We start from the raw sequence: 24,860 nt of genomic DNA, 5'->3' as shown, positions 1-24,860 counted from the left end.
ATATGCTCCATCTAATTCTTCAAAGTGAAAACCTAGATTCTGACATTTGGTGGTTGAATCCGGTGACGGCGACGTTTGAGCGTTGCTACCTTCCTGAAGGTGTTGCTGTTGAAGAACCTCGTTATCTTTGTGGTGTTATTATGTTGTTGGTGCGGATATGGCCATAGCTGTAGTTTGTCAATGACGGATTTGATCGCTTCGAGTTTTTTTTCTCTCGCTTAGGCATAGCTTTGGTCTGATATGACTTTAATATTCTGTAGCGTGTTATGTGTGAGCGTTGGTCGTGTGCATCCTAGCTATGCAGAGGTCAGGTGTGTGCTTAGAGTGTTTGTATCCTCTTGATGCTTCATCTTGAGTTAATAAAATCCACCCTTTATCAAAAAATGAGAGCATCTGAGCTAGTTGCTTTAACAAAGTTAGAGCCTCAAATTTTGAATGGGAATCCGTTCTAAACACGTGCGAAGTTCATCGATCAAAAGTACAAATCTCTCAACACATGAAACATGTTGGCAACGAGAAGAAAACTCAATACCCTAGCGAATTAGTCCGTCGGTCATATGATTGTAGCTTACTAATTTAGCACAGCTATCATCAACATAAAGCTTAACCACTAAGCAAAAAGCAGCTTGCTCCAGATGGGAATCCATATGCAATCAAGTTCTAGATATGCTTCAGAATTGATCAAAAGGAGTTTTAACATGAGAAATCAAGTGAAGATTAGCTCCTTAGAGGGTAATAATAACACTCCAGAGCTGCGAATGGTAGAAGAAGGAGAAGCATCCTCTTTGGTTGGAAACAAGAATACAATATTATCTAGGGGACACCTGACATCTTGCAGCATGCTACCTTATGTTACAAAGTTTTTTTTACCAGGTTTTGTTTGTAAACATAGGAAGGATGTATGGAACAATGGTGAAAACTAACTAAGGATCGAAGATAGGGATACAATGGACTAACCATAAAGTAGAAGTTTTTACTGAGGTCACCGCCCATACGATGGGGCGGCAACCCTAGGTTGTAGCGGCTTTGGTGGTCCCTCTCTTGTCTGGGGTGCAGCAATGGGTACCTGGAGGCGGATCCGGGGACTCTCACTCAGATCCATGGTGCGTTGGGCAGTGGTTTGATGCGGCGGCTCCTCTAAGGCATTGGCTGCTTTTTGGCTGCAAGGACAGCAGATAGGAGGCGTGAGGAGGCTGTGGCGGTGGCACTTGGTCTATGTAGGCGAAGGACTTCATTGTGGCGTAGATCCGATGCCTTCGAGTGGATTTGGCCGTCCTGGGAGGAGTGTTGCACTCGTCGTGATGGAGGTGTTGTGGTCAGTGTGGAGAGCGAGGAGGCTTGGTGGTCGGCGCAGATCAGTGCGTGTAGGTTGGCAGTGAAGGCCCGAAACACTCTTCATTTTATAGGATCTCCCAGTCGTCAAAAAGGCCGTTCCTTCTTTTTAAAGACCAATCATTTATTTATTTATGAGATAACGGAAGAAATGGCGAGCTATTTAAGAAGCTATTTAAGAAATGTGAATTCTCATTGTTTCGATGATTCTCAATGGAAGATCGGGGCGTTTTTGACCAATTCTTTTGCAAATAAAAAAAATCCGTTCAAGAAAGAAGAAGATCAATCCGGTTAAAACGCTTGGTCCACCCATGCTTTTCCTCTCCATTTTTCATATGGAAAGGGAAAGCAGTGCCAACTTATTGGAATTCTGCATGGCATATTTCCCAACCTTCATTCCGGACAGCAGGCGAAAGCCTAGTGGTGCCGAGCATGATGGCGCCCTTGGATGTCGTTTTTTCCTTGTTGGAGGTCAGGTGAGTTGGAGGCGTGGTCGTGGTGTTTGATCCTTCCTCTCCCACGGGGTCTTGTGTTCCGGGTGAAAACCCAAGATTTGTTTTGGTCTTTTGGACGGTCCATATGGAGCCAATAGCACATGTGGCAACTCATCAGTGGCCGAAGACATTTGTAAGCTCATCGATCAGTTACTGAATATGAAATCCAGTTCAGAATTTTAGACATGATACTTTTTTTTTGCGGGGAGACATGATACTACTTGTGTCAAACAAGTCGGATAACCAACGGTCATCAGTCTTATTTAGTTTGTACACCCAACAGAGAATGGGCGCAGCTAAACATGAAGCCCATCCCACATCTAAACAAGTGTAAGAAGCCACAACCCCTGATCATCAAATTCTGAACGTTGCTGCTGCTTTTTCGGATGTACTTTTTTCAGGCGGTGGTGGATCATAGAGTTGATTTCGTAGGTGCAGCGACGGCAAAGGCTCGAGCATGTTGCTTATGTCATCTGGGCAGAGGCTGAAGCTCCCCGAGAAGGCTTACTCGGTTACTCCCAGGCCCTCAAAACCCACAAATTGGGATGCAATAGCCCGTAATGTACCGTGCATGTGGCTTCATACGGCCCCTTGGCTCCATAGTCAGATTTTTCTGAAGTTGATAGAGCTAGCCATACGAAGGTCTCTCCCCCAAAAAAAAGAGAATGGGAGCAGCATGCTCCAGTGCTTATATAAGTGCCTAGCGTGTGGGTTCGTTGAGCATAAGCCATATGCAGATGGCGATTTTGGCTCCCAAATGAACGAGACATCAAAATTAAGGAGGACCTCACCTCATCCCCCGATGAGCCACATCGATACGCCAGTGTGGATGTGGTTGCCATAATGAAATGCTCAACAGCAAATACAACATGAATGGTTGCATACATACATACATACATACATATAAACTGCGGTAATGATTTTCACCAACATCAATTATATATACCCAAGCTAGGCATGCATACAGAGAAAAGGTCCAATTAATACTCCATATAATTGTATAGCTTGTTCATCAATACTAATCCAGGCAAGCTCCACATTACACAAATAACAGGCTAATTAACTCCACATCAAATTAAGGTCCAATACTAGGCAGATTAAGTGGTAGGAGATCTATGATCAAGTTACTACCACGTACAACTACTCATCAGCGGTCACGTGCGTGGGTACCTCATGAGCTGATCCATGGACATGGAGCTCACGGCTGGCCGATCAGCAGCTACTCCTCCTCACCTTCCAGGAGGAGGGCCAGGAAGCTGAGGAGGTCGCCCACCCCCAGGGTGAAGATTATCGCCGAGTAGCCGATCAAGAAGATGAGGAGTCTTGTGTCGGCGGGGAGGACCAAGCTGGCCAAAACACAGAGGCCGACGATGGCGACCGCGAGGTAGGCGAGGGCACGGCGGATCCGGAGGGGGAGGCACGGGAGCAGCTGCGCCAGCGCCGCCGCGGCGCAGACGAACAAGACGATGAGCAGGAGGTATCCTAGCCCTGTCCCTGGATGGGCAGCGACAGAGAGGGGGATGAGGCTGGCCATCAAAGAATGGCCGACGATGGCGACCGAGACGGCGGATCCGGCGGTGGCGGGACGGGAGCAGCAGAGCCAGCGCCGCCACGACCGCCTGGAGTGCGGGGCAGCACCACAGCGCGATCCAGAGGGCACTGTCTATGGGCGTGCCCCCCTCGCGCTCCAGTAGGCACCACAGCAGCTGCAGGAAGACGAAGACAAAGTTGGCGCATCCATCCAGCCAGAGCCGGGGGGTATAGTAGAAGTAGAGTAGAAGCACGGGTCGTAGTCCTAGTTAATTATTACGTACCTGGCTGCAGAGTAGAAGGTCGATGGCGGAGCCCAAGACGATGGAGACGGGGAAGAACCAGGCGGTGACGAACGCCCAAGCGCTGGCCATCCGGTGTGCGTCCGGGAACGGAGAAGCGGCTATCGCCTTCTTGGCCAGCTGGGCCGCAAGCAGCAGAGGAGGCGTCTTGCCGCCGTCCACGGATCCAAGCTTCTTCTGCGGGCAGTCCATGTCCATGGATCCAAGCTACAGATTGGAAGAGATGAGCAAGAAAGAAACACAAGAAAGAAGATGAAGAAGCCCCAAGAGAGGGGAGACTCACCGTACGTACGTCAGATGATGGGAGGCCCTTCCTTGCAAGCTTGGTGATGTGCTTCTTGAACCTTGGTGTGCTCCTAACATATACTGTACGCAGTGGCCATCCTGCATGCGATGAGACGTGTCGAGCAGCCGCAGGCGCGCGGCCCAGCTGAGCTGCACGTACGGGCTGTTTCTTTCTCGTCTCGTCTAGGGAGAGAGGGAGAGAGGGTGCGGCATGTGATCTCGTTTCCGTTTCGTCTCATGGTCATGGGCTTCGCACAGGAAACCACGCATCTTTGGCAATGCATACATGGCAGTGAAAGGCTGGCTCGGTAGCTCGTTTTAGCTCCCGCTTCCGCGTGCATGCATTTCCATGGTAATAATCGGATGCCAGCTACCACCCACAGCCACACGCCAGTCCATTCCATTTGCGGCAATGGTAATTGCTGCTGTGGACGTGGAATTATTACGACAATACTGCCTAGTTCATGCATGCAACCAAAATAATACAATAATGCATGCCAGCTAGTGGCACAACATTTCGATAGCACCATGCATTTGCTTTTACATTGGATGCCGCCGTTAGGTATCTCTAGCTGATGCCTGAAAACGGTTAGAGGAGTATAAAGTTCAGTTTACTTCTTTAATTTTCTTTTTTGAACATCAGTACAGACGAAAGCGCTTATATACACGCGCATACATTCACCCCTATGAACGCACACACGCACACCCTATCCCTATGAGCACCTCTGAAAGACTGAGCCGGCATATCATCTTGAAATTTACGAAGTCACCGTGGGCGCCTCGTCGTCGATGGGAACGTCTCCTCCCACTGAATGCGCATCGCCGGAAATCCTGAAATAAATCCAGGAATAAATGCAAGCACCAAGACTTGAATCCTGGTGGGCTGGGGTTACTTCTCTAATTGACACGTAGCTAGCCGAACACATATAATGGTTAGAGAAGTAAAAAATTATATATATACTCCCCGGCATCGTGGGATTCTATATTTACTAGGTCGCCCACCCGTTAGAGCAAAAACTCCTATTCCATTTGGGGACAACAGCTCGTTGGCTCGTCGCTGTCGGTCATCAAGTGTGACCACTGCCTATGACTGGTGTTGTGCCGAGTTTCGAGCATGCCGAAACAATATCCCAGATGAGTGTTCCGATAGATCCGTCGGGATCGCATGTGTTGGATATCCACGGTAGACCTACCTTCTCCAGGTGCAGATGAGGAACTCACGGTGCCGGCCATGGTGACGGTGGCCGGTGATGGCAGAGAGTAGATGGCGGCGGTGGTGGAGCTTCCCGTCGGCTAGCGCAACCCTAGATCGGATTGGTGTGTTGGTGGTGTTGTGGTGCACGGTCAACCTCGTGATGCATGCCCCGGCACCCCACCTCTTTATATTGCGCTGGCGACAGGGGCCCACCAACCATGGTTTGGTTGGGCGCCCCCGATCAGGGCGCGAGTCAGGGGCCCGTTCGACCCGTTGGGTTTGAGCGGGAGAGAGATCAACCTAACAATAGTGGCACAACATTTCGATAGCACAATGCATTTGTTTTTACATTGGGTGCCGCCGTTAGGTATCTCTAGCTGATCCCCTGGAAACGGTTAGAGGAGTATAAAGTTCAGTCTACTTCTCTAATTGACACGTAGCCGAACACATATAGTGGTTAGAGAAGTGAAAAATTATATATACTCCCCGGCATCATGGGATTCTATATTTACTAGGTCGCCTTCCCGTTAGAGCAAAAACTCCTATTCAATTTGGGGACAACAGCTCGTTGGCTCATCGCTGCCGGTCATCAAGTGTGACCACTGCCTATGACTGGTGCTGTGCCGAGTTTCGAGCATGCCGAAACAATATCCCAGATGAGTGTTTTGATAGATTCGTCGGGATCACATGTATTGGATATCGACGGTAGACCTGCCTTCTCCAGGTGCGGATGAGGAACTCCCGGTGCCGGCCATGGTGACGGTAGCCGGTGATGGCAGAGTGGATGGCGGCAGGGGTGGAGCTTCGCGTCGGCCTAGCGCAACCCTAGATCGGATTGGTGTGTTGGTGGTGTTGTGGTGCACGGTCAACCTCGTGATGCGTGCCCCGGCACCCCACCTCTTTATATTGCGCTGGTGACAAGGGCCCACCAACCATGGTTTGGTTGGGTGCCCCCGATCAGGGCGCGAGTCAGGGGCCCGGTCGACCCGTTGGGTTCGAACGGGAGAGAGATCAACCTAACATTTCCCCCCTTGATCTCAACTTTACTTTTAACCTTATACTTTCTAGTTTTGTTTCATCACATATTGGTACATAGAGCATGTTTCATCGTCACAGCTCAATTGCCGATAGAATCATTGAGCTACAACATATGTTTTGTTCAGAAACAAATTCTGTTCCTTTTAGGCCTATCCAGGAATCATAAGGCTTTCCCTTAAACCCATGCAGGCTAAGTGTTTCTTGAACACATTGGGTGGTAAGCCTTTCGTTAGCGGATCCGCAAGCATATCTTGTGTCCTTATATGCTCGAGACTTATAGTTTGATCCTGGACTTTATCTTTCACAACATAATACCTTATCTATTGTTTTGGCAGAATTACTCGACTTATTGTTGTGAGCGTAAAATACCGCGGGCTGGTTGTCGCAGTACATCTTTAGTGGTTTCTGAATACAATCTACCACTTTCAAGTCGGGTACAAATTTCTTTAGCCATATCGTCTGCCCCGTGGCTTCGAAGCATGCTATGAATTCTGCATACATCGTGGATGATGCAACTATCGACTGTTTGGAGCTTTTCCACGAAATAGCTCCCCCAGCGAGGGTGAATATGTATCCTGATGTGGATTTTCTATCATTTTTGTCCCCCACAAAATCTGCGTCTGAATACCTTTTTATCTCTAGGGAATCACTTCTCATGTATATTAGCATGTAGTCCTTCGTGCCTTGCGCATAACGCAATGATTTCTTTACCATCTTCCAGTGCTCTATGCCTGGATTCTCTTGATATCTACCGAGTACCCCGGTGATAAAGGCTAAGTCAGGGCGAGTGCACACTTGTGCATACTGTAAGCTGCCAACTGCCGAAGCATATGGTACTCGTTTCATTTGATCGATCTCGTACTGGTTCTTGGGACATTGGAATTTCCCAAAACTGTCACCCTTAACTATAGGAGCAGGTGTGGCTTTACTCACATGCATATTATACTTTTTAAGAACCTTTTCTAAACATGCTTTCTGTGATAGTCCTAAGACTCCATTGTTTCTATCTCGGTGAATTTCTATGCCCAAAACATAGGATGCTTCACCAAGATCTGTTATGTCAAAATTCGAGGATAAGAACTTCTTTGTTTCTTGTAGTAGACTAACATCACTGCTAGCAAGCAGAATGTCATCCACATACAAGATTAGGAAAATATATTTCCCATTTTTAAACTTTGCATCAATGCAGTTATCCTCAATATTTTCTTTAAATCCAAAACTTTTAATCGTTTGATTAAACTTTAGATACCACTGTCTAGAGGCTTGCTTTAATCCATAAATGGATTTCTTTAGGCGGCATCCCATATTTTCCTTGCCTTCCATGATAAAACCCTTGGGTTGTTTCATGTAGACATTTTCCTTTAAATCTCCGGTGAGAAATGTCGTCTTTACATCCATTTGATGTAACTCTAAATCAAAATGAGCAACTAATGCCATTATGATTCTGAAGGAATCCTTACATGAGATCGGAGAAAATGTCTCATTGTAATCTATCCCTTCTCTTTGTGTAAATCCTTTTGCCACGAGTCGTGCTTTATACTTTTCTACATTCCCTTTAGAGTCATACTTTATTTTGTAGACCCATTTGCAGCCTACTGTCTTGGCTCCTTTAGGAATTTCCTCTAAGTCTCAAACATCCTTGGAACTCATCGATTTCATCTCATCTTCCATTGCCTTCATCCACTTTGATGAATGAGGGCTTCTCATGGCTTCTTCATATGAGGTGGGATCTTTTTCCATATGAACCATTTCTGTGTTATAAACTTTAAAGTCAGTAGAAATAGCTGACTTTCTTGGTCTTGTAGACCTTCTAAGGGCCTCTGTTTCTGGCACATTATGTGCCTCGACTTCTGGCACTTCTTCTAAAATTTGCTGTTGCACCTCCCTTTCATGCTCAACAACGGGTGCAGTCGGCTCCTGACGGACAGGTTCCGGGTCTACTCACACAGTTGTCATGGGTGGAGTTGCAACTGGTAGTGAGAAAAATGGCTCCTGAATCATAGGATTAGGTGCATGCACCCTCTTCTCCTCAAGATTAATTTTCCGAGCTACCAAGCTCCCCCTCATCATTTCGTCCTCTAAGAAGACTGCATGTCTCGTTTCTACAAACTTTGTATATCTGTCTGGGCAATAGAAACGAAAATCCTTTGATCTCTCTGGATAGCCAATGAAGTGGAAACTCACTGTTTTGGGATCTAACTTTGCAATGTTTGGATTAAACATTTTGGCCTCAGCAGGGTACCCCCGCACCCTGAAGTGTTGTAAGAATGGCACCCTTCCTGTCCATAGCTCGCACGGTATTTTGGGCACCTACTTGCTTGGTACTCTATTGAGAATGTGAATGGCGGTTTTAAGCGCCTCCATCCATAATCCCAATGGCAAGTTGGAATAACTCATCATACTGCGCACCATATCCATAAGTGTACGGTTGCGCCTTTTAGCTACTCCATTTTGCTGAGGCTCGCCCGACATTGAATACTGGGCTACTATGCCAGTCTCCTGCAAGAACTTTGCAAAAGGTCCAGGGACTTGGCCATATGGTGTGTGCCGACCGTAGTACTCCCCCCCACGGTCGGACCTGACTATCTTTATTCTTTTATCATGCTGATTTTCAACTTCAGCTTTGAATATTTTAAATTTATCCAACGCTTCAGATCTTTCTTTGATTGGATAAATATATCCATAGCAAGAGTAATCATCTGTGAATGGTATGAACAAGTCATATCCATCCACACTTTTCACTGGAAATGGTCCACAAATGTCAGTGTGGATGATTTCTAGTGTGTCTGTGCTATGGATGGCATTTTTTTGATTTGTTTTATATACTTCCCTTTAATGCAATCTATGCATTGTTCTAAGTCTGAGAATTCTAACGGAGGAAGAATTTCACTCTTGACTAATCTCTCCCCTTGGAAATATGGCCCAAGCGACAGTGCCATGATTTCGATGAGTCGAATGTTCTCTTTCTTTTCTTTTGTTCTTTATTCGACACAGAAACATGTTCTTTCACATTGCATAGAGAATAAACTTTTTCACGAAGTGATAAAAAATAAAGCTCATCGTGTAGTAAAGCATCACCCACATAAGCATTATTTAACCATATGGCACACTTGCCATGTCCAAAATAACATTCATAATTATCTTTGTCCAAACAAGAAACACTAATTAAGTTTCTATGACATGATGGAACAAATAAAACATCTCTAAGTAGAAGATTGAATCCGTCAGCTAACTCCAAGGAGATGTCACCGACAGCTTCAACTTCCGCTTCAACTCCATTTGCCACTTCAATGCGTCTTTCTCTTCTTAGCGTAGTCCACGTCGAATGGAATCCCTGTAAAGAATTTGCAACATGAACAGTTGCTCCTGAATCAATCCACAAAGTGGATTTTGAGAACTGTGTATACAAGGATTCATTGACAAATGAAACTATATTGTTACCTCTTCTTGCCATGACTGACTTCAGCCATGCAACGCAGTCTTTCTTGTAATGCTCTTTCTTCTTGCAGTGGAGACAAGTGTCTTTGTCCACTAAGACAAGCTGTTGCTGATGCTAATGCTGATAAAGGGCGTTTCCATGCTTTGAAGGAGAACTTTTGTTGTTTTGATTGTAATTCCTTTTCTTGTGATCCTTCACATAGTTGAGTGAACCACCATGTGCAGCTTTGAGTTTGTCCTCTTCTTGGACACACATTGCTATTGTCTTTTCAATGTCCCATGTTCCAGGTGACATATTATAGTTTACAACAAAAGTTTCAAACTCCTTTGGTAGTGAAGCCATGACCAGGTGGACCAGGAGCTTTGGTTTGATCTCTAGATCCTCATCCATGGGCTTTAGCTTTGCTGCCATATTGCTCATCCTAAGGATGTGCTCTCTTATTCCATGACTACCACCTGTGTAGCGTTCTGTCATCAGTTTGCTCTACCACCTGGGTGGCGTATATCTTTGAAGAGACAGTGAACTGGCCCTTTATCTTTATAAGCAAATCCCCTGCGCAAGTGCACTCTGCAATGGAGCCCACAATGGTGCTCTCGATTGTATTCTTTATAAATGACATGTACTTTTTGTTTGCATTGACCCACTTTTGGTTTTCTATGAGGTAGGACATCTCCAAAGGAGCATAGTCCCCCCTCTTTTTAGACCATGCAACATCATCATCAGTGGCCTCTCTTACTGGCTCTGTGGGTCTGACCGGCTGTGGTGCTTCCACAACTCAATCCAGATCAACACAATCAAATGCCACTTCTACTTTCTTCCTCCACTCAGTGTGGTTGTAACCTCTGAGTGTCGGAACTTCTTTTAGGCAACTCATCAAGTGATGGCCTCCTGAAATCACAATTTAAGTGACATCAGTATAACAATCATATGCAGTAATCTAACGTTGGTCAAATTAACAATACAATTGTCTATGCAATTAAATCTATATTACCGTTGGGCAAAATGTTAGAAATAAATGCACCTTTAAATTTCAATAATAAAACATGATCATGTTATTAACAACATTGGTCATAAAAAATAACATAATCATATTCATTTTAATAATCACTTTAACATGCTCTTAAAAACATAATTCTTTCTAAACTTTTATTTTCTTTGTAAAAGAGCAATATCAATTATTTACGCAGCGGAAAAACATGAATAAAAAATTCATGAACTTTTTACTCTCTACAGAAACTTTTCTTTGACCGAATAAAAACATGAACTTTTTATTTCTATAGAAACTTTTACTTTATAAAATGCATGAACTTTTCTTTTTCTGAATTTTTTATTATTTTCATATTCAGAAACTTTTCTATTTTGTTTACTTTACTATTTTCTAAATGAAAAGTTTCGTTGGACGAATTTGAATAGACAATCTATATGGAATTTGCCCAAAAAACTGGACAAAATTCGTCAAACTCTGTTCTGTAAAGAATAACAGAGAAAACATTCAAAACGGCGCGCGGCTGCAGCCTAAGGCCCAGCACGCCGCTGCACCCGCAGCTGAAGGAGTTGGCCCAGCGCGCAGCTGCGCCCGCAGCGGCTGGCCCGGCCCCGCAGTCAGCCGCTGGCCTCCTCCACTTTCGGCCCGACAGGCCCGGGGCAGGGTTAGGTTTTCAATCAGGACCGTCTGTCGGGATCCGACGGCTGCACGCGCATCTCGCGTGAACAAAAATGCCTCGATCGATCCAGCGCCCAAAACCTAGCCCATTTTGCCCCTGCGCCCCCTCTCTCGCCTCTCTCGCGCCGCTCTCGCCCGCTCGGGGCAGCTGCGACGGCCCGGCCACCGGCCCTGGTGGCCGGCAATGGCTGACACCGCGCGGCGTCGTGCCTATCTCTCTCCCTCCCCCACCTTTCCTCTTCTCTACTCCAGCAATAGAGAGCGAGGGAGAGAGCATAGAGATCCCGATGCGGTGGGTTGGGGTCACACCGGCCGCCGGCGATGGCTCGAGCCGCGTCGCGCGAGCCTTCCCCTTCCCCTTCCCCGCTCCATTTCCGCGAGACAGAGAGACGCATCGAGGCTCCCCCTTTCCTTCTCAGCGAGAGGAAGTGGATGGCGGCCGTGACCATCCTCCTCGCCGGTCGCGTGTCCTCCCTAGCGGTGGGCGCGCCGCCGTCGAGGGATTTGGCCGCGGTGCTGACCCCTTTCCCTTTTTTTCTTTTCTTTTCCGGTGAGCAATTGATTGCTCCGGTGGTTCTTCTTCCGGACGCCTCGACTTGCCGATGCGCGTCCGGATCGAGAGGAACAGCGTGGCCTTGCGGCGGCGCGCTTTCTTTTTCCTTCTTTGCCCCTCTTTTTTTGTTCTGGGGTTAGGGTTCTTGGGCGGGGAGTAGTAACTTTTCTTTTCTTTCACTTACTGAAAATATCAACACAAGAAAGGCTCTAATACCATTGATAGATCCGTCGGGATCGCATGTGTTGGATATCCACGGTAGACCTACCTTCTTCAGGTGCGGAAGAGGAACTCCCGGTGCCGGCCATGGTGACGATGGCCGGTGATGGCAGAGAGTGGATGGCGGCGGTGGTGGAGCTTCCCGTCGGCCTAGTACAACTCTAGATCGGATTGGTGTGTTGGTGGTGTTGTGGTGCACAGTCAACCTCGTGATGCGTGCCCCGGGACCCCACCTCTTTATATTGCGCTGGCGACAGGGGCCCACCAACCATGGTTTGGCTGGGCGCCCCCGATCAGGGCGCGAGTCAGGGGCCTGTTCGACTCGTTGGGTTTAAACGGGAGAGAGATCAACCTAACAGTAGTGGCACAACATTTCGACAGCACAATGCATTTGTTTTTACATTGGATGCCGCCGTTAGGTATCTCTAGCTGATCCCATGAAAACGGTTAGAGGAGTATAAAGTTCAGTTTACTTCTCTAATTGACACGTAGCCGAACACATATAATGGTTAGAGAAGTAAAAAAATTATATATACTCCTCGGCATCGTGGGATTCTATATTTACTAGGTCGCCCACCCATTAGAGCAAAAACTCCTATTCCATTTGGGGACAGCAGCTCGTTGGCTCGCTGCTGCCGGTCATCAAGTGTGACCACTGCCCATGACTGGTGCTGTGCCGAGTTTCAAGCATGCCGAAACAATATCCCAGATGAGTGTTCATCAAGTGCGAAAAGGACGGATGAGTACTTATTTGTACGGTTGTTCTTCGGATTTGTTGCAATTTATAACTTATTATTTTCTGAAGATTGTATGTAGGACACATGCAAGTCACTAGTGCAGAACCGAGCAATAGCACCGGTTCATAAGGCCCTTTAGTGCCGGTTCCATAACCGGCACTAAAGTGTGGGCACTCAAAGGCCTCCCCCTTTAGTACCGGTTCAGCATGAACCGGTGTTAAAGGGAAACCACGTGGCACGAGCCAGCTCCAGGGGCCTGGAGCCCTTTAGTACCGGTTGGTAAGACCAACGGGTACTATAAGTTTTTTTTTTAGTTTTATGATTTCTTTTTTATTTAATTTTGTGTTTCCATTTTAATTCTTTTTCGTTTGCTGGTATTTTACGATACTACACATTGTACACGTTATGCATATATATATATATATATATATATATATATATATATATATATAGAATTTCTAGTAGAACCAATCATGCATATATATATCATCAATGTCTCACAAACCATCATATTAATTAATTCACACATACACACATGTGTAGCTATATACAATTTCTCCTACATATGCATGTTGCCTTCGGAGCCAGTGGCATTAGCCTAATTGGTGCCTTCGGAGCACGATGACAATTGAAAGTGGTTTTCATGGGGGCGGTAGCGGGTAATAGTATTCTCCCTTCGGATTTATGACCTGGTCGAGCAAAAATCCCGCTATTTCCTCTTGAAGTGCTTCTACGCGCTCCGTTTCTAGGAGCTTCGCCCGCACCTCTCTGAACTGTTAAGAAGGAGATCAATATGCATGTGTATTAGTTGTGTGTCTAGATATCGATAATGGTGTAAAAATTGTGAATAGTGTTTTCACAAGCGTACCCATTCCTGTCTTTGAGATCTGCTCCTTTCGGACGCCATCATGTGAATGTTCTCGCAAACGCAGAATGCACACAGATCAGTCCCCTGCACCTGCTTCAGGGCCTTTACGAGAATGGAATTTGATCAGATAATAATTAATCAAGCATGATAATTAAAGAGATGGCAGCTAGCTAGTACTACTTAATTACTTACCTTGGGTCTTCCCCATTTAAGCTTTTCTTTCCGTTCGCCTTCCGTGACGCCGATGAACCTTGCCCAAGCCCTGCCCGCCGACAAAGAAAATGAATAAAGGGGTTATTAAATAGTTCATATCATGAAATGACAAACTAAATAGGCCGAGATATATAGTTAATAATGATTGAAATTACCTGTTGACTATCCCAAACAAGATGTTATAATCAGTTTTTTCTTTGAGTAGTGAGTCCAGTATTTCAACTGTTCCGGCGTCAACTTTAATGATACACAAGACCCAGTGAAATCTGCATGCACACACGTTTGTATGTCTTAATTAAGCGGGCATATGTAAGCAAAAACATGTAGCTAGCTAGTAGGCAAAAACAGAGAATTTGTAGTACAAGACAGTGTGACTCACTGGAAGTTGTAAGGAAGTAGTATATCTTCATTGTATTTGAGGCGCTTCAAAAACTCTAGCATGCTGTCCTCTACGGCCTTTTGATGACGTGAATCTATTTTCCATGTGTATTCATTAACGGTGTTTGGGTCAATGAACCCAATGCCATAGCGTCCATATTTTCTCATTTCATACATCTTCATCCTGCATATAATACCACAGAAAAGAATATAGTAAGGATAATTACAGGTAATGATTGATCAAAAGGATCACTACAACTAGCTTGAGACTTAAATTACAGAAAGAAATCACTTACAGACAATAGCAACTGACGATAGATTTGTCGAGTGCGTCTTGATTGTATAACTGAAACAGTTCAGAATACTCAACGGACACAGCTTTCTCATGGTAGTAATGCTCCTCCTTGACATTCACCATGAGGGACAATCGATCGGAAATCTTGGTAATGTTCATGTACCATTGATGCAATTCATACATTCTCGTTGGGAGGTTCTTGACCTTGTCTCGCTCGACCAAAGGTTGGCCCCGGACATATTTCCGTTTTATTTCGTCCTCTCTAAGCACAGGCATGGGCTCGATCTCGAGGAGTTGTCCAACAGTGATTTTGAGAACTTCAGCCTGCATTATATGGTCCTCCGTTATTACCACATTGCCCACCTCAGGAACGTAAATTGTTTGCCCACAATAATATTGGGCGTGCGTACTGTCACGTGTTGTTGGCACAACAAGCGAGGGGATCGATTGCGCCGCCTGTTCTCCCAGCTGGGGAATGGTTTTCCCGCATTTTTTGACAGCTGCTTCTTGTTTGCTCGATCCCGAGCTCACCTCCTTACGTAGACGTGCTCGATTTAACTTCCTGATGTGGCGCTCATAGTCTGTGTCAACAAGCTTGGGAGCTGGTGGTTGAGCCATACGAATGAAGTGGTCAATCGTTTCCTCAGGCACTTTCTCCCTTGGCGGCGGTGGCGGTTTCGGTGCAAAATGCGCTTCCACCTCGGACTTCGATATGGCTGTGATTTCCTCCTCGGACCTGTCATAAGCCCTCTGCGAAAGAGGCGTGAGGCTTGGACCATATTTATATCGCTTGCCTCCGCCTGTACTTCCTGTACTACCTCGACTCGTACCGCTACGCACCATAGCTGCGGGGTGTCTCTTCTGCGATTGCTGAGGCGGTGGAGACGGCTGACGGGGCTGAGTTGGACGAGGAGGAGTGGCCGCCTGAAGCTATGCCAGACTTAGAGGAGAAGTGGCCTGAGGTTGTGCCGGACTTGGAGGAGGAGTGGACGTCTGACGCTGTGGCGGACTTGGAGGAGGAGTGGCCTGACACTTTGCCGGACTTGGAGGAGGAGTGGCCTAACACTTTGCCGGACTTGGTGGACTTGCAGGAGCGAGAGACTGCTGACTCGGTGGGGGACTTCGACGAGGAGTCGGCTGACGCGGTGTCGGTGGCCTTCGAAAGATGATGCAATCCTTTTTCCATAGGATGATACGATGGTTGGCGTCTCCGAGAAAGCGCTCGTCGTCACCTTCAGGAATGTCAAGCTCTAGCTCCGAATATGGGTCCACCACCTCATCAACCAAGACACGAGCATAGCCCGCTGGAATCGGCTTGCAATGGAAGGTTGCCTCAGGGGGATTTGTAAAAGCAACGGCGTCCGCCACCTTCATGGATATGTTCTTCATTTTGACGTGTAGCTCGCAGCTAGTGTTCTCCGTGATGTCATCCACGGGGTATCTACCCAGCATTGCATCGTCCGAGGCGGAACCCACGCTGCTTCTGGACATGGATGGGGTGGTGCTATCCAATGCTGGATCATTCGCTAGCTGCTGCAGCTGCTGAGACCCCCTTTGCTGGGTAAGTGAGTCGATCTGCTCTTGCTACCGCTGGAATTTGACTACCAATTCTGCTTGACTTGCTTCTAGGCCTTGAAGGCGTTCATAGTCCCGCTTCCTCTGCTCCTCCTCCACCTTCCTCTTCTTCTCGTCCGCAATCTTCTTTCTCGCACGGGTTCTGTAGTCGGTGTTCCAGTCTGAAAACGCCTCATACCACAGAATAGCGCCCTTGCCTCGTGTTCTTCCTGGGTGTTCATGATTTCCCAGGGCACGCGTAAGCTCGTCGTTCTCTCTGTTGGGCTGGAACACCCCCGATCGTGCCTTTTCTATTGCAACAAATATTGCATCGTCGGCTCCCTTCAGACTTGCCCTCGTCGAAACATTGCCTGTCTTCGGGTCCAACTCCCCCCCATGCGCATAGAACCAAGTCCTGACCCTGGGGGGCCAGCTCTTAGTAACCGGAGTGGCACCTGCATCCTCCATCTCTTTCTCAGACTTATCCCACTTAGGCATTGCCACCGCATAGCCACTGGCCCCAGCTTATGGAACTTATCCTTTTTTCGGCATTCTTCTTGTTTATTCTCGACCGTTCCTTAGCTAATTCCGAATCCTTGAATTTCACGAAATCGTCCCAATGAGCACGTTGGTTCTGTAGTGTTCCCTCGAATACTGGAGTCTTCCTTCCTCCCTTGACGTACTTGTCCCATACACGATTCTTGTGGTTCTTGAATACAACCGCCATCTTCCTAAGAGCAGCGTCCTTGACTTTCTGCACATCTGCTTCTGTGAAATGATCTGGTAGGGTGAAATGTTCCATGAGAGTATCCCAAAGTAGATCTTTTTGATTCTTGTCGACAAAAGTAACATCTGGACGTGGAGCAGTGACCTCTTTGCCTTTTTGTCTTTTGTCTTTTGCTGGCTCTCTCCATTCTTGAAGGGAGATCGAGAGTTGGTCCTTCACAAGAACTCCGCACTGACGAACGAACTTGTCCGCAATCTTCTTAGGCGCTAATGGTTCGCCATTAGGTCTGACTGCCTTGATATTGTACTTTACGCCCTCCTTCAACTTTTTGTTTGGGCCTCGTTTCGTCCTTTTGCCTGAAGATTTGCTCGATCCGGATGGCTGAAAGAACAAAGATCGATTCGTTAATATATCTTCAAGTCATTTAAAACATGTGATGATCACCAGATACATGCTTATATAAATATATATACCTCGCCGGTCTTTGTTGTTTCAGGATCAACATGTTCTTCGTCATCGTCATAATCGTAGTTCATGACTTCATCAATTCGGTCGTCGCGATCGAATATCATATCACCCTCTCCGGTGTTGTTTAGAAATTCGGAGCCGTCATAATCTTCTTCATTCTGATCATCATCTGGCCCGCGTATCATATCGAACATGGTCTGTTCTCCCTCTCTGTTGGTATTGTCTGCCATAGCTTTTATTTAACTAATTCAAAAGAAATATAAAACAATTTAGTATTCAAATTACATCGTCTCGAATAATAGATATAATCTCGAATACTTCGTCTAGAATAATAGATATAATCTCGAATACATCGTCTCGAATAATATATAATATTGAATAGTACATCACTGGCTAGCTAATTAAAGATCGAATACTACAGAAGAATCTAGGACACTCGCGGTTCCTGCGGCGCGGGCGGTGGACACCCAAAGAGAAGGAACCCTCACAGGATCATAGCTGAAGTGAGATCCCCGAAGATACTGCCAGGTATTGGAGAACCTGCCGCCCTCTAACGTAACCATGTAGCGATGGACGTGCTCGTCCTCCTCCCTGACACAGCGACGTACCACCTCCGGCGGGGCCGGGTCCCTCCGCACCAAAACTGGCCCACGCGAACGCCACCAAACGAGATCAGGGTCGACGACGGGACCCGGGGCCGGGTTCCTCATCAAGCGGTGCGCCCCTCCAGGCAGCACCTCCCAGTGCCAGCCCGGCGAAGCCCAGTCCCGGACATGGGTCGGCTGGACGTCGTCGCGGACGGGTCGACGGTGAGGATGCGGGCTGGGCATTGTCGAGAACAAATACTAGCTATATGCCTGCAAAAAGTAATATTTTTTTAATGATTGGATTTTGATAACTAAAATTTCTAACATTTCTACTATTTCAAAAATCTATATACTATTTCATACAAATTAAGCATCTAACACTAAAAACAGAAAACACAACTTCTATACATCCATTAAAAAACTGAAAAACAACATTATATAAAAAATTTCCATACTAATTAAATACTAATTATATACTAATAATAATAATCTAAATTATATACTAGTTAAACATAAAAAAATTCCATACTAATTAAACACTAATTTCCATATAAAAAATTTTGATAACTAAAATAATAATAATCTAAATAATCTAAACTAATTAAACATACAAAATATGTATATACTAATATATACATGCATTAATTCATACATATGTGTGTGTGTGTGTTCCATATAAAAAATTTTGATAACTAAAACAATAATACTCTAAATAATCTAAATTATATACTAATTCATGCTTGTGTGTGTGTGTGTTTTGATAACTAAAACAATAATAATCTAAATTATCTAAATTATATACTAATTCATGCTTGTGTGTGTGTGTGTGTGCTCGGGGCCGGGAGGGGCGGCGCCCATGGTGGCCGCCGGGGGCGAGGGAGAGAGGTTAGAGGGGGAGAGCTCACAGCGGGGCGACGGCGACCCTGATGTATGTCGTCTTCTCCGTGCATACGTTGCTGGTCCTCCCGTGCCTCAGGTGTATCTTTTGTCTTCCCATACACGTCCAAGAAGCCAAGCAGGGTCACGCAAAGATTCTTCGTCACGTGCATCACGTCGATTGCGGAGCGGACCTCTAGGTCTTTCCAATGTGGCAGGTCCCAAAATATAGATTTCTTCTTCCACATGAGTGCGCGTCCGTCAGCGTCCTTTGGAACAGGTTGTCCGCCAGGACCCTTTCCAAATATCACCTTCAAATCCTTGACCATATCATGTACATCAGCACCAGTACAGTGGCGAGGCTTCGTCCGGTGATCCGCCTCACCTTTGAAATGCTTGCCTTTCTTTCTTACAGGATGCCTGCTCGGAAGAAATCGACGATGTCCCAGGTACATATTCTTCTTACAACTATTCAAATATATACTGTCGGTATCATCCAAACAGTGCGTGCATCCGCGGTATCCCTTGTTTGTCTGTCCTGAAAGGTTACTGAGAGCAGGCCAATCATTGATGGTCACGAACAGCAACGCCTTTAGGTCAAATTCTTCCCCCATGTGCTCATCCCACGCACGTACACCTGTTCCATTCCACAGTTGTAAGAGTTCTTCAACTAATGGCCTTAGGTACACATCAATGTCGTTGCCGGGTTGCTTAGGGCCTTGGATGAGCACTGGCATCATAATGAACTTCCGCTTCATGCACAACCAAGGAGGAAGGTTATACAAACATAGAGTCACAGGCCAGGTGCTATGGTTGCTGCTCTGCTCCCCAAAAGGATTAATGCTATCTGCGCTTAGACCAAACCATACGCTCCTTGCGTCATCTGCAAACTCCTTCCCATACTTTCTTTTGATTTTTCTCCACTACGACCCGTCAGCGGGTACTCTCAACTTTCCGTCTTTCTTACGGTCTTCTCTGTGCCATCGCATCGCCTTGGCATGCTCTTTGTTTTTGAACAAACGTTTCAACCGTGGTATTATAGAAGAATACCACATCACCTTGGCAGGAATCTTCTTCCTGGGGCGCTCGCCCTCGACATCATCATGCTCATCGCGGCTGATCTTATAGCGCAATGCACCACATACCGGGCAAGCGTTCAAATCCTCGTACTCACCGCGATAGAGGATGCAATCATTAGGGCATGCATGTATCTTCTGCACCTCTAACCCTAGAGAGCAGACAGCCTTCTTTGCTTCGTACGTACTCTCGGGCAATTCGTTGTCCTTTGGAAGCATATCCTTTATCATTACCAGCAACTTTCCAAATCCCTTGTCAGATACACCATTCTCTGCCTTCCATTGCAGCAATTCCAGTGTGGTGCCCTGCTTTTTCTTGTCACCTACGCAATTTGGGTACAACAATTTTTTGTGATCCTCTAACATGCGCTGCAACTTCTTCTTCTCCAAATCACTTGCGCAGTTTCTCTTTGCATCGGCAATGGCCCGACCTAGATCATCAACGGGCTCATCTGATGCCTCTTCTTCAGCTTCTTCCCGCATTGCCAGCTCAGCTTCTTCCTGCATTACCGGCTCAGCTTCTTCTCCCATTGTTGTATCATCGTATTCAGGGAATCCATGGCCAGGATAGCTGTCGTCGTCCTATTCTTCTTCATTGTCTTCCATCATAACCCCTCTTTCTCCGTGCTTGGTCCAAACATTATAGTGGGGCATGAAACTGGACTCAAACAGGTGAACGTGAATGGTTCTTGACGTAGAGTAATTGCGGTCATTCTTACAGCCAGCACATGGACAAGGCATAAAACCATCTGCCTGCTTGTTTGCCTCAGCCGCAAGCAGAAAAGTATGCACGCCCTCAACGAACTGGGGAGAGCATCGGTCATCGTACATCCATTGTCGGCTCATCTTCATTACACAACACCGAATAGACCAAATTAATACAAGTTCATACATAAAGTTCATACAACACTTAAATGCAACAAACAAATAACTCTCTAGCTAAAGCATTTAAATGCAACAACAAATGTGATCAAGATCGCAACTAAGGTAACAATTGATCCAACAGCATAATGATACCAAGCCTCACTATCGATGGCATATTTTCTAATCTTTCTAATCTTCAAGCGCATTTTCTCCATCTTGATCTTGTGATCATCGACGACATCGGCAACATGCAACTCCAATTCCATCTTCTCCCCCTCAATTCTTTTCAATTTTTCTTTCAAGTACTCGTTTTCTCTTTCAGCTAAATTTAATCTCTCGACAATAGGGTCGGTTGGAATTTCCGGTTCACATACCTCCTAGATAAAAATATCTATGTCAACTTGATGGGCATAATTATTTGTCATAAACACGAAATGCAACAAATAGTTTTAAAAGAGAATATACCACATCCGAATCATAACAAGGACGAGGGCCGACGGGGACGGATATCAAAACCATGGCACTATGTATAACAAACAACGTACGGGTAAGATAATTATTATACGAGTAACTATATATCCAAATCACACAAACATCATTTTTTTATATAAAATTTCATGAACAAGAGGCTCACCACAAGGTGGTGCCAGCGACGGGACGGTGCGGGCGATCGACGGTGGTTACGACGGAGATTTAGAAGGCACTAAGTAAACCACACCTACATATGCAAACTAAGTGTTATTTTGACCTCAAATTGCACATAAATCAAATACTACCACATATAATTCCTCCCAAATTACTAAAACCCACAATTAATCACTATATAAACCAATGCAAGAGCTAATCTAGCAATGAGAGATGAAAAGACAAAGTTGCTAACCTTGGTGATCATTTGAATGGATGAGGGCCTGCAAATCTTGACAAATTTGGGGCAAATTTTGTGATGAACTTGAGAGGAAGAAGGGAAGAACAAAAGAGAGGGAGAGGGGAAAGGGGGAAGAACAGAGTGCGGGTGGACGAAGGATTTATATAGGACGACCTTTAGTACCGGTTCGTGCCACGAACCGGTACTAAAGGTGCTGGAAGGGCCCCACTCTGACAACATTCTGCCACCACTCTCATTAGTACCGGTTCGTGGCACGAACCGGTGCTAAAGGTTTGCCACGAACCGGTACTAAAGAGCTCCTCCCGGCTAGCCGTTGGAACCGGCACTAATGGACACATTAGTGCCGGTTCTGTTACAAACCGGGACTAATGTGTCTCACATTTGACCCTTTTTCTACTAGTGAGTTTTGATGTTGGAAAGAAGAGTACATCGATCTATTTATAGCGTGAAATTTGCTAGATGTCCATGCACTACTTGCTAGAGTAGAAACTAAAGATGAGACTAGAGACGACGCACTGTCCAATTATGTGAAAGTGGAGAAGAAAGAATTGTGCAAGCTCGAAAACCTGATTGAGAAACCAACAATATAGGTAATGAAGATATAGAGGAAATATTAATATAATTATTGAGAGCAGTTATGAAAGTTGAATTTCTATTAAAGTGTGTAATTTTTCTTGTGATTTTCTTTGGATCGGTTCACTTAACGTAGAATTGGTGAAGTATGTTACCAAGATATCGCTCAATAAAATAATTAAGTAGTGAAGTTGATTTCAGTAACTGAAAATTAAATGAATATGACATTATTTTTTACTTCTCTAAGTATTAGAGATCGGCTAGAAACAATCAATTTTTAGAGGAGTAAACATAGTCCTCTAAAGGATACTCGGCCGTTTACTCTAAATTTTAGGGGGTCGGCTAGAGATACCCTTAGCGGGTAAAACATTGGTTGTGAGCTATATTGTGTATTGCGTGATAGATCATCGGTTAGATTTCCCGACTCAAACACATTCATCAACTTATTTTTGGTCTCGGTCGATCACGTATATAGTTGTAAACTACTGCCTGGTAGTTAGTTAGAGTCATAGTTTTTTGTTTGTATGAATTATAATACAAACACAAAAGCTACCGGCACATAACATACTATGTATATTTGTGTGTCACTGCGGACCACTTGTCCATTTTGCAAGCCCGAACATGTATTTAGCGTGCCATTGCCGATTTGACTACACCGTTCTTTATATCTTTGTTGAGAGTGGGTTCAGCTTGACCCATATCATCTGCTCCAGAGGCCCATAAAACAAAAGAGGCGACAAAGATTATTACATTTCCCTATAAAACAAAGACAAAGATTATTACATGCTCGAGCAGGCGCAGGCACTGTGAGCTAGCATGTGAGAGAGGGAGAGGGTCGGGGTCCGGTGCGGCATGTGATCTGGGCAGCGCGTATACCATTTTTGGCGGTGCATACCGGGCAGCCAAAGGCTGGCGCCGTAGCTCGTTTTAGCTCACTCGTCCGCGTGCATCGTGCACTACCGATGCCACTGCCACAGGGCCAGGCCCTTCCATTTGCCGTACTGGTATACTTGTTGTGCTTGTGGAATCATTACGGCAATATTGCCTAGTTCGTGCAATCAAAATAATGATAACGCATGCATGCCAGCGAGTGGCACAACATTAATTTCGACAGCATCATGTATTTACTTTTACGTTACGTTGGATGCCGCCGTTAGCGGGTAAAACCTCGGCTGTGAGTTACATTAATTGCGTTTTACTTTACATGACAGATCATCGGGTAGTTTTTGTTTATTTTTTACCAGATCAATCGAACGCATTCACCAGCTTATTTTTTGTCTCCATCGACCACGTATATAGTGGTACACTACTTTGCCCGGTGCTTAGTTAGAGTCATAGTTTTCTTTTTATGTGAAACACAATACAAATCCAATCCACCGCACGGACCACTTGTCCGTTTTTTACAACCCTGAACATGTATTTAGCGTGCCATTGCAGATTGCTCTTTATATCTTTGTTGAGAATGGGTTCAGCTTGACCCATATCATCTGCTCCAAAGGCCCAAGAAAAGAAAAAGGCGACGACGATAATTACATTGGCACACGGGCCCCCGTCATCGATATCACCTTAACCCCCCTGAAGGAAAGAAATGAAACCAATCTACTATGAGAGCATCCGAGCTAATTGCTTTAACAAAGTGAGAGGCTCACAGTTGAACGGGAATCCGTTCTAAACACATGTGAAGTTCACCGATCAAAAGTCCAAAGCTCTCAACACATGAAACATGTGGGCAATGAGAAGAAAACCCAATACCCTAGCGAATTAGTCCGTCGGTCATATGCTTGTAGCTTAATGAATAAAAATTGCTATGGTCGACAATTTTTGTTTAGCACAGTTAAGGTGCAAGGAATGTGGCGCATACAAGATCATCAACATCAATTATACCGAAGCTAGGCATATACCGTTGATCGTGCAGAGAAAAGGTCCAATTAATACTGCATCAAAGGCTCCATATATATAGATTATTCATCAATACTACTACTCAATAGCATATCTCGATCACACAAATAATAGGCTAATTCAGCATCAAATTATTAAGGTCCAATACTAGGCAGAAGAAGTGCACCGCAATATTAATATTCCCTGCAAGTCGATCGTTATGTGCGTCAGTACCTCATGAGGTGATCGATGGGCATGAGCTTGCGGCTGACCGATCAGCAGCTACTCCTCAGCGGAACTCCCAGGGGAATTCCCCTCCCCGGAGGAGGGCCAGGAAGCTGAGGTCGCCCACCGCAAGGGTGAAGATGAACGCAGGGCCGACGACCGAAAGCATGAGCCAGCCTAGTCCTGTGTCGGCAGCGATGGGGACGAAGCTCGCCAAAATACAGCAGCCGAGGATGGCGACCGCCACCGCGACGGTGAGGCAGGCGAGGGCATGGCGGATCCGGAGGCAACGGCACGGGAGTAGCAGCACCAGCGCAGCCGCGGCGTAGACGATCAAGGGGATGAGCAAGAGGTACCCTAGTCCTGCGTCGGCGGAGAGGAGGGCGAGGCTGGCCAAAATACAGTGGCTGACGATGGTGACCGCGACGGCGAGGTAGGCAACGGCACGGCGGATCCAGCGGCAGCGGCGGCACGGGAGCAGCAGAGCCAGCGCCGCCGTGACCGCCTGGAGCACGGCGCAGCACCACAGGCCGATCCGGAGGGAGCGTTCCACGGCGTTCTCCTCGCGGAAATCGCACCACGGCAGCTGCACGAAGAGGAAGACG

General features: G+C 46.0%; 1 protein-coding gene across 1 annotated transcript; it reads right to left on the bottom strand.

The window, feature by feature from the left end:
- Positions 1–2,730: 2,730 nt before the first annotated feature.
- On the bottom strand, positions 2,731–4,100 carry LOC119311302. Its single transcript, XM_037586950.1, has 3 exons — positions 3,951–4,100; positions 3,641–3,865; positions 2,731–3,532 (listed from the first exon to the last, which is right to left on the bottom strand). The coding sequence occupies exons 2-3, from the start codon at positions 3,854–3,856 to the stop codon at positions 3,056–3,058; spliced, it is 693 nt and encodes a 230-aa protein (XP_037442847.1). The 5' UTR covers positions 3,857–3,865; positions 3,951–4,100; the 3' UTR covers positions 2,731–3,055.
- Positions 4,101–24,860: the final 20,760 nt, after the last annotated feature.

The sequence above is a fragment of the Triticum dicoccoides genome, chromosome 1B (assembly GCF_002162155.2).
Source record: "Triticum dicoccoides isolate Atlit2015 ecotype Zavitan chromosome 1B, WEW_v2.0, whole genome shotgun sequence".
Taxonomy (NCBI): Eukaryota; Viridiplantae; Streptophyta; class Magnoliopsida; order Poales; family Poaceae; genus Triticum; species Triticum dicoccoides.
Note: the sequence above shows the minus strand (reverse complement) of the source record. Positions and strands in the feature narration are given on the sequence as shown.